This window comes from Gambusia affinis, linkage group LG10 (genome assembly GCF_019740435.1).
Source record: "Gambusia affinis linkage group LG10, SWU_Gaff_1.0, whole genome shotgun sequence".
NCBI classification, from domain to species: Eukaryota; Metazoa; Chordata; class Actinopteri; order Cyprinodontiformes; family Poeciliidae; genus Gambusia; species Gambusia affinis.
The window spans coordinates 18614666-18625432 of record NC_057877.1 but is presented as its reverse complement, the minus strand read 5'-3'; the positions used below and the strand labels follow the sequence as shown (position 1 = coordinate 18625432).

The 10767-nt window shown below is 37.5% G+C and overlaps 1 protein-coding gene across 1 annotated transcript; it reads right to left on the bottom strand.

The window, feature by feature from the left end:
- Positions 1–832: 832 nt before the first annotated feature.
- On the bottom strand, positions 833–10555 carry LOC122838878. Its single transcript, XM_044129907.1, has 9 exons — positions 10185–10555; positions 9340–9492; positions 9092–9197; positions 7990–8110; positions 4937–7309; positions 4653–4821; positions 3939–4101; positions 3708–3840; positions 833–2344 (listed from the first exon to the last, which is right to left on the bottom strand). The coding sequence occupies exons 1-9, from the start codon at positions 10247–10249 to the stop codon at positions 2178–2180; spliced, it is 3450 nt and encodes a 1149-aa protein (XP_043985842.1). The 5' UTR covers positions 10250–10555; the 3' UTR covers positions 833–2177.
- Between the last annotated feature and the right edge of the window lie 212 nt (positions 10556–10767).

Sequence of the window (10767 nt, the reverse complement as noted above, 5' to 3'; positions counted from 1 at the left end):
ACTGCAGCTGAAACTGAATGACTCACACTAACAGTAAAGAAAGCCAATTCTTGAAAAACAGATTCACCTTTGATTAAACAAAATGCATTTTACATAACTAAGTGGATGCACTGAGATAACTTCTTTGCTTACTTGTGTGTTTTTTAAGAGACCGATGCAAATAAAGCTCGGGGTTTCTGCAAGATTTAATCAAGATATCTAATTTAAATTATGATCGCCATAGAGAAAAATAGGTTAATAGCATAAATTAAACATATAAAATCTAAGCAAGACATGTAACTTAGGAAAACAGTTTGATGTTTTTTTTTACTCTGCCTTCTTTTCATGCAGGTATGAATGAGACTTCATTTCATTTCAGCTCCTTTAAAATTCCTCTTTTCAGGTCAAACCATTTTAAAGATGCACTTTTCCATGACGTAGGAGTCAATCTGAAGAGTAGCAAGCAAATTTTGCTTTTAATTGCTTAAACACGCAATTTGTATGAGGAATCACCATGCTTATTACACAGAAATAGTTTGAAGCATGTAATATTAAATAATTAAGGCAATTAAATATAAAACATGCAAACACTGGAAAAATTAAGACTTTGTAAGATCTAAAATTTTGATTATTTAAACTAAGATTTTAAATACATTTTAAAAATAAATTTTAGCTATAAAATATTAAAGGAGCTAAATTGGATGGAATTATCTGATCAAATTATGTTTGGATTTCTCAAATTCTTATAGTGATCAGTAGATCGAGGGCAGGTACTAAATAATGTGAACGAATGAAATCATTGTCATTTTTAGTCCACTAGGGGGACACCAAACAACAGGAAGCAGACACTGAAAACAGAGAAGGATCCAGTTTAATGTGCACTTCCCACATTATCCCTCCCTCTTTACAAAAACAGTGAAAGAAATGTACAAGGAACGGAGAAAAGCAGTGATCTAGACAGTCTAGTCAGAATGAAAACACACTTTCATTGACTATACAAAAACATTATTTTGTGATAAATGAAATCAAACAGATCAAAGATAGGGAGCTTTATTTTCAAACCACGAAAGAAATCAGAAGTAATGCACACATTTTTTTATGTTAAGACCTAAAACAGTGAGCTTTTAGATTAATCAGTTGCTTAAATGAAACCTTCAAAAACCTGAATTGTAGTGCTTTCTTTGATATGTTTTACTAAAGTGGCAATTGTTTAATTTGCTTTAAACGGGATGTAAAGCAAACATTCTAAAACACGAAGTCTGCATTTGTCAGTGTTAATGCTTTTTTGCCGGGTGAGACTCTCGGAAAGCTCATCAATCGTAATTCCCTGTGGAGATAATGAGTGATTCGGAAGCTCACTGCATGGGTCACTGGTGTGTAGTAAATGAGATGGTAAAATTATGGAGATCATAACACCAAGTAACAGCTGTAACCCCTGAGATCCACATGCAATCTAAAGATCTTTCACATAGGAACAAAGTTTAAACTAGTTATGCCAATAAACAGAAACATCTCATCCACTTTCAAGCTATAATTTTCTCCTTTTACGCCTCATTACCCTTTTAAAAAAATATAGCTGCGCACTAATATATCAGTTAACTAACTTCTTTTTAATCAAAACTCAATTAATACAAGCTATGATCACTAAGCTATGTAGAAAAAAAGTCACATTTTATGAAACATAAAGTTAATTTGAAGTTCATTAACTGTGACCTTTTCAAAAAAAAGCACTGGCCTATAAGTGAAAATAAAGCTTAAACCTGAGGAGTAACATTTTTAAAAATGAGTTGTGGCAAAATTCCAGAAAGTTGAAATGCAAAAGAATTGATTGCTTTGTTCACAAGTCATAAAAAGCTAAGACAAAGTAATGTTTAATTATTGTGAGTCTCTCAAATTCCACAAAGAGCATCCATTGAAAATGTATAAAGAGCATACTTATTAAAACAGAGCAAGTCTAAAAATACATTGTACAGTTTCTGCATACGGATGTATGTTCAGGCTGCATTAAAAAATAAAAACTGTATTGGTTTTAGGCGAAATAACCATCCCTGATAAAGAGTTTATAGTGGCTCATGTAGCTGATGTCCATCAATATAGCCTTATTGATGGACAATACCGTTATTGTCACCAACACCCATCAGAGTTGGTGTTTTGCAGTCAATAGTGGCTCCCACATCTCCCGACTCCTACAGGGATTTCTACTGCCTGATGTCTGCTGGTCTGAGCTGTCTCTCACCCTCAGCCAGGAAGATCTGCATGGCTCGGTATAGCAGGTGGATCCCGAGCTCCCGTTTCCTCTTTAGCTCCCAATTTGACACCACACCATAGAAATCTCCTCGCTTCTGATTGGTCAGCATCTTTAGCCCTGGAATAAGGACAGTGTGGTCCAAAAATGTTGCACTCAAGTAATTTCAGGCAAATTAAGCAAGTCTTTGAAAATCACTTCCATAAGACACTGGTATTGTCTACATAAGACACAACTAAATAAGTTAAATAAGTGTGGTCAGTCACTTATTTAACTTATTTAGCCTGACTCAGGTATTTTCCTTAAACTCATGCCATGTATTTGGTCCACTCTGTCTTAAATAGGGAAAGACATTTTCAGCTAAAATATTTTTTCATTGTACAACTACAAGATGTGTGAACTCCAACACCAATCCTTCCTCACCAGTTAATCATCTCATTTCTAAATATCCATGTAGTGAAATGTTTTCTCCATCTAATCTCTCTCTTTTCTCTCCGAGATAAAAAAACTGAGGAAGAGAGACAGAGAGAAAGGAAGGGTAGAAGTCAAGGCACTGCTGTTCTTTTTTTTAATTTAATTTAATTATAATATTTAATTCATTATAAAGAAGGTGTTTGTGCAGAAGGCTACATCAACACAAAAAAAGAAAAAGAAAATATTTAAAATTTTAAAAAGGCTAACCTTGCTTTTTTTTAAACTTAAAATTTTCAATTTGGTTCTTTAATAATAATTTGCTTTAATGACAATGAGATCTATAAAAAATGCCACATTTTCCTGTTGCAGTGCATAGCTGTAATAAAAAAGAAAACTTCTCACAAGATAAATTTTATGCATTACAAATTACAGTAGTTTGATCATTGTAACCCTTTCTGGACTTAAATAGACATAAATTTTACTCATCAATTATTAAATTTCTTTAAAATAATTTCTTTAGATTGAGGAATGATGTGTAGATTTTTGATTGTCTGATACATTCTATTTAAGTGACTTTTAGAGGCTAAAAGTCAAGCACAGTTCAGGTCTGTGTGTCGCTAATAAAGCTTTCCCAAAATGAGTTCAGTCAGTTAATTTATGATTTAATAAGGAGTGTAGTAGCTTCTCAACATAGACCTCACAATAGTTTTAGATAGCTTTTATACTTTAATAAATTAATCTATAATATAAATCTTCACTTTAGTTACTTCAAATTTGCAGTGAGGGAAAAAAATGTAAGTATTCAACTTTAGAAAAAGCAGAAAAAGTCAGGATGGGAGGAAACATAGTTTCGCTCAACACTATAAACCAGTTTTCAACTCAGAAGCTCCTAAAAAACTATGATGGTATTACTTTTAATCAAACCTTCCAGGATGACTATATATCCATATTTATATTTTCATATTCAGATTGGCGCATGCAGGTGGGTGAAGGACGTCACGTCAAACACTTGGTCTGACATCATTCATAGGTGATTATCATTGACAAGTTACGACTCCTCCTCACTCACCGATGGCCTCCACCATGCAGGCCTCTCTTGTGTACGCTTCCACAGGAATGACGTTCTGAAAACAGTGCAGAGAGATGACTCCCTGTCCGGCCGTCCACACCTGGAGAATGTGCTGCACTTTTGGACAAAGTTTCTGTTAAAGGGATGAAAAGCAGCCCTGTTACCTATTGATATCACCTTGGTTAAACTTCCTTATAATTTTACAAGACAGAGGTGTCCGGGCAGAGTTACCTTGGCGGTCTTCTCCCCTCGGTAGTACTCTAAAGCTTCATACAGGTGACTGTAGGGGCGGGAGCGTTTTCCTTTGCCCACGTAAAATATGGCATGGACGAAAGTCTGGAAACATTCCTGAGGAGTCATGGTGTGACTGCGGAACGGGAGGTTATTTGTGACTCTAATGAAAGAAAAAGAAAAATATGTAATGCAACATATTGTTTTATGTTTTTCATTAAAACCAGTTTAGAGGCTCATTTTTAATTAAGAAAATGGCTGATGAAAAGTTATCTGATGTATTGTGGTCTTCCTGTGGAATTAAAAACTAAATGATATATTTATTATGTATTTAGTATTTTGCATCCATAAAGGTAACTGGAATTCACAACAGCAGGGGAGATAAGTGGTCCCTGCTTCTTAAAAAAAAAAATAATACTTCATGTTACACATTTTTGTTTTGAATATTTTGGTAAATACTGTAAACCCACTAGATTTTTACTGTTATCCTATTGTCATCTTATACTGTCATATTGTCGCTTTTTTATTTGCTTTATTAATGATTTTTGTTAATAATAAGAAACTCAAAAACATCAAAAAATAAAACTTCCAAAAGAGCTATAGGACATATCACATATGCTCAAAACAATGAAAACAAGTTAACACTTATCAAACAGTGAAACTTAAAAAACGTTTTGCGAGGCAAAAGGACTGCACCAGAAATCAAAAAGCAACCTTGGGTCAAGAAGAAGGTAGTTAAAGCTGGACTTGATGATGCCCTCCCTCCACTTCCTGTTTTGATCCGGTTGGTCAAACTGCTGGCACAGGGACTGCTCATCACCATGGGAATCGGGCAGCTGGAAAGTCTTCAGGACCCGACAGAGATCTGGACTATACCCTAAATCTAGTAAAGTTAAAGAAGAAAACATCTGTGAATGACGAGGTGCAAAATTACTTGCTTAAATTCTCCTGAATGTTTCTTCACTTAATGTAATGTTATATTTGAAAATAAACATAACCTTTCTGCGGCTGGTCAGACTGTTTGTTGTCATTCTGTGTGTTGCAGTTTTCCTCTTGCAACAGTCGGCAGAGCTTCCTCAGGTAAGTTGGCCTGGTGCGGCTGCTGATAGGACCAGGGCTCTCTCCCAGTTCCACCAGCCTCAGTCTCAGCTCCCTGTCAGTCAATCCTCTAGTTTCTGGGAACGGTTTGCACTCAGATTTATCATCTTCCTCTTCCTGAGCCCACATCTCAGGCTGTAGATTCTCTTTCCCCTTGCTGCTCTTTGTTTCAGCTTGTAAAGCTCGCCAGTCGTACAAAACAGTCTCGTCGCTGATGCTGGTACTTGTGCCGGAGGTGAATGAGGTGTCGGACGTAGGTGGAACGTGTGTCTCAATGAGCTTGTGGCCCTGCTCTGTATCAGTGTAGAGATACTCCACTGGTTCATCCAGGTTCTGGATTACTGGACGCCCCCCAGGAGTGAAAGACAGGTCTGCCAGGCGCTGTGGTCGACGGCTCGACAGTCGGCTCATGCTGTATCTTGGGGTGCATCCGGTGCCTGGAGTACATGGAGGGTCAGTGTCCTCCGTGGATGTCTTTGGAGATAAACAGCTGGAGGTGGACGAAGAGGATGCAGAGTTGGACTCTGAGCCGTAGTCTTCAGTAACCCAACAGTCATCCTTTTTAAAATCATCTACTTGATCTTCAGCTGCCAGATGAGCTATTTTTGCCTCATCCGAACCAGTAAGATTCTCCGTTAGAAATTCCTCATCCTCAGGAAGATGCCTGTTCTGTCCTCTTATGGCACGAATAATCTCTGCAAAATTTTTTTCATAAGCAGTGTCCGAGTCGTCCTGGTTCTTGTCTAATATGACAGTGTCATCCAAAGTCTGGGATCCCCCAACAGAATCAGTTACGCTGTTGTGTAGAATAAGAGTATCAGCTTGGCTATTACTGACACTTGGACCTCTAAGAGTGCTGGACTGGGGGTCTTGGCTGTCGTTGGGTAGCGAGTCTCTTTCTGTGCACCTCTCCAAGTGGTGTGACGTATAAATAGGTGTGTAAGGTGAGTTGATTCCATGCCCACTGCTCTGACACCTTGGTGTCTGCCGAAACATTCGAACTGGGGTTGGCAGCGTATCATCAAATAAAGAAGATGTGATTAACATGCTCTCAGGGTTTCTGCTTGTTCTCATTGAGCAGCGGCTCAATCTAGACCGCGTCCTGCCGGTCACAAAAGGGCTAGGTGTAAATTGAAGTCCACTATTTTCTTCTGATGACTCTGCATCTTGCCTGACTCCATCAAGTTTTCTTGCAGTGCTTAAATAAGAACCCATAGAAGCTTTCAATATATCCGTCTCTTCATGCTGTTTTTCAGATAAGGTCAGTTTATCAAGCAAACCTGATAAAGGCTGTACAGTTTTAGATTTTGAGTCTCTGTTGGGTTCCGTTTGAACTCTTAGCATATTTTTTTCTCCCTTTTGGAGTTCATTTTCAGAGTCTGTAGAGTCCTGTTTGGTCCTTGTATCAGACTCTGCCTCCTCTATAAGGGGGAATGAAGGATTTCTTAGGGGTACAGGAGCATCCAGACAGCTGGTGTAATGGTAACTTTCACAGCTACTGTAATGACTGCTGCAAGTCCCACTGCTGCTGCTGCTGCTGCTGCTGCTGCTGCTGCTGCTGCTGTTGCCCACATGGACCTGCTCTTGTTGTTCAGAAGGATTCACTGGAGGTTCTTTGCTGCTCTGCTCCTCTGGTTCATCCTCACTGAGTTCAAGAGCACAGTGACTGATAACTGTTTTCTCTAGCTCCTCTTCTGTGCTCTCACTGCTTTCCCTAGAGAAGACAAATACATGGTCCGGTGATGTGACGTCGATCCCCTGCTGTGGTAAAACTGTAGCCATGCGTTCAGAATCTAGAAAGTCTGAGTATTCAGACATGTCAAAGGGTAAAGTGTCCGTGCGCTGGCTGATTTCAGCAGCAGTGCTCTGTTTGGGAGTTTCTGGGCTGAAAACTGGGAAATAGTCATCTATTTTTCTAAAGCTAACACTCTTCCGACTTGCTCGCCTGGATAAAAACTCTGAAGGTTTTGAAACAACTTCATTATCCTTTGTGACTGATCCGTCGTCAAAACTTAAGGCATCATTTTCTGGAGCTGGCATTGGAGCTACAGGTCCTGCAGCAGAAATGCGAGTGCTTGAAAGTACAGAAGGCCCATTAAATGATACTCCCCTGCAACTTGGTCTTCCATTTATGTTGGACAAGGTGAAAAAGGATGAACGCCTCGTGCTGCTCAGTGGGACTTCACCAAAACCACTGATCATAGACGAGCGGGAACTGAAACTGTAGTCTGATTCAGGATAGCTGGACGTGTCAGTCTGGTCTGAGTACACAGCTGTGACAAGAAAACACACATTTTATCACAACAGTTTCAAGTCCCTGCATATAACCACACTGTGTACATTTTCACTTTATTCATTTTGCACCATTTGGCCAACCAACTTGGTGGAAAGGGCAGCTAATCTTTGGTTTATTTATTACATTTAACAGTTAATTTCTAGCTTGACTGTGAATCTGCTGGCACATCCTCTTCAAAAAAATTATGAAAACTGACTTTACCATTTCACTCTAAATTAATTATTTATCATAGTCTGTAAGAACTGATTATAGATATTTTTTATATTACTTTATTATTCATTCTTGATTGATAGGCAACAATATGCTGCAAACATTATTTTCTTTTATAGATTTGTTTGGATAGGTAAATATACTGCAATCAATCTGCAATGAGATGCTACCACTTATGTTCTTGTTAATGGTAGACTTTTGTTTCAGCAGTTTGGCTTTTTTGAGTTCAAATAAATAATGATGAGAATAGTAATGCGAATGTGCTGATCTTCATCTGTTAACAGTAACTACTTTTTATATGATAACAAAGAGAATGTTTTTTCTTTGTACATGAAGAATTGCAAATCTATGAGAATGTACTTTTTCGTACGGTAGTATCTTAAAACAAAAAGATCCCACAAAGTCCACAATTTTTAAAGCAGTTTGAAACAAGGTAACATATCTTACAGTATTGAAACTGAGGGAGGTCCTCTTCTTCTGTATCAGCTGAGGACTGGTACTCATGAAGAAGAGAGGCACATTTCCGATTGTCCTGTTGTTCTGCTAGTTGTGCTGGTGTGTTCCCTTCCTGCACAAATAAACAAACAATAATGGTCAGATTAAATAAATTAAATATTACAGCAAGCATAGAAATAATTATTCTTTAAAAATTTCTAATTCCTGGCAGCCACATTTGTCCTATGGTATTTGGTGGTAAGCCGACACCTCAGGAGAGAGCCATTGTTGTACAATGTAATCTGGTTACTCTGACTACATGAAGTAGTCCAGCATCCATAAGGACATTTTTACAGAAAAGCTCTCAGATCAATATTTGAGCAAAGCAAACTAACATTTTTTTAAGGATGTGTGCTGAGTGAATTTAAATGATTTTAATATTCTAAAACTGTGTCATTTGAGATCATAATGCATACTCTTTGTTTGTCTGTTTCCATAAAAAGCACACTTGGGACTCTGTTTTCATCTAGTAGATGACCTCTCACTGAACCTGGTTCTGCTAGGAGTCTCTTCCTGATTAAAGGAAGCCATTTCTTTCCACAGTCCCCAAATACTTGCTCTGTATGAAGAACTGCTGTTAAGTCAACAATTTAATGCTGTTGGCTGGGATTTCTAAGAGCTTCTTACAAGAACAACTGTATGATCTTAACTGACTACACAATTGGATATTTTTTTATAATTAATTTGAGTTTGATGTATTTCTGGACAGAACAGAATTTTATCAAACTGAATATGGTTTGCACATTAAAAGATGCCTGAACAGTACAATAGATGTTGTATAACTAAACTCTAATCATATAAATAAATATTGAAGCTAATATGAGAATTAGAGGAACCAATATGCTCACTTATGCCCTATTTGATAGTGTTATATTTGCTTGGCTGTAAGTGCGGCGGCCTATGTGTTTATCTTCATACAAACTTGGTAAAGCGAGTTTCCATCACAAGAGGTCCCTGCCATCAAACATCATACAATGCAATTTAAGATATAAACTTGCCCAACATCTCTGTATTAAAACAGCTGTAATTAATCTGTTTAACTGTAAAGACTTACATTGTCTTTCAAATTTGGGTTCCCTCCATTCATTAAGAGCAGCTTGAGATTTTGATAGCATCCCCAAAGAGCAGCGACATGAAGAGGAGTCAGGCCTTCAGAAGATCTAAGAGAAATACAGGTAAGAAACCAATGTGTGCTTTACTAGAATATATTTGTTTAGAAGATTATAGGTGTACGGTAATTAAACTGTTATCTGTAAACTGGTAAAACAATATATGTTTTAATTTCAAAGTATGAAACTATACCTGACATTAGGGTCAGATCCATGCTGCAGCAACATTTTCAAGCAGCGTAAGTTCTTCTCTGTTTCGTTGCCGACAGCCAGGTGTATTGCAGCCACACCTTTACTACCCACCAGGTTTGGGTTTGCACCCTTGGAAAGAAATAGCTGTACAGATCTGCAAAGGATCAAAACACCTTACTTTCTGGAATTAATGTATTAATTTAGTAATATATCACTTACAAAACATGATCATAAACATTCTATTTATCCTTACGTTGTGCATCTTCCTACAAACCAGAACAAATAAAAAATATTAAAAGCTACTCATTTAAACATACAATAGGTACATGTAGGTGTTTGGCTTATCATGGGTGGCTTCTCTCTGGCACATTATCTAAGAAAACTAAAAAGATTGCAAATACTGATAACAGTTTTGCATCAACACCTACACAGGCATTACCAAATTTGAAAAACAAAAAAATGCTCTTGCAAATAGTAACTCCAGAACTGATTGACAAATAATGAAAGTTAAAGACATGATGCATTTACCTAAACATTGTTTATTATATGGAAGCATGCCCTTGATGACTAACGTTTATTCAACTGCACAATCATCACTTATTACGATACAATTATTTCAGCCATCGCATGTGTACATCTGTTGTTTTATTACACGTCAAAGGACTCCAATCAAACTGTACATATAAAAGAGTGCTGATCACTTAACTAAAATTATTAAAGAGGTGTTCATAATTAAACAACTCGAAAATGCAATCCAGTATCCTAAATACCGTTGTCTGCTGCGTCTCTTTCAACTCGGGACATGCCCGAACAAAACAAAGAAAAGCCTGAATACTTGTTAACTACCTGGTGTCTCCATCGTTCACCGCGACGCACAACTGACTTGCCAGCCTTCCGTTGTTGCAATGCATGACCACCGATGTTTGCTTGCACAACGCAAGCTTTCTGCTTAGCTCATGATGAAATTAATCAGAAAACGGAGGAAAACTTTCAACCATAGTTAGCTAATAGGGCTAATTCTGCAGAAACGACTCCACACATGTGCGGCTAAGTTTGTAATGCATTTAGCTAACAAATAATAGGTGATTTATTTAATCGTCTATTATCTAGCTAAAATGTTTACGAAGCTTTGTAGTCCTAAATAATGTTGAATTTAAATCCGAAACCCAGATCAAGAAAAGCTGCGTTTATTGTTTTGATGGTTAAAGTTCCCTCCAAGCAAGAAGGCGGAAGACCCGCCCACTGGCTCTTCTGATTGGATAACTTGTCAACAGCGTCATCAGCACTTCAAAAAAGAAGCTCTGGTCTCCATCACCGTATACATAGTTTAATGTACTGCAATAATAACTAAGATTAATTGAAATGTTTGACTAAAGTGACTTTTTCCGTAAGTGCCTCAAAATTGCTTTTGTTGTAATTTGGTGCTATA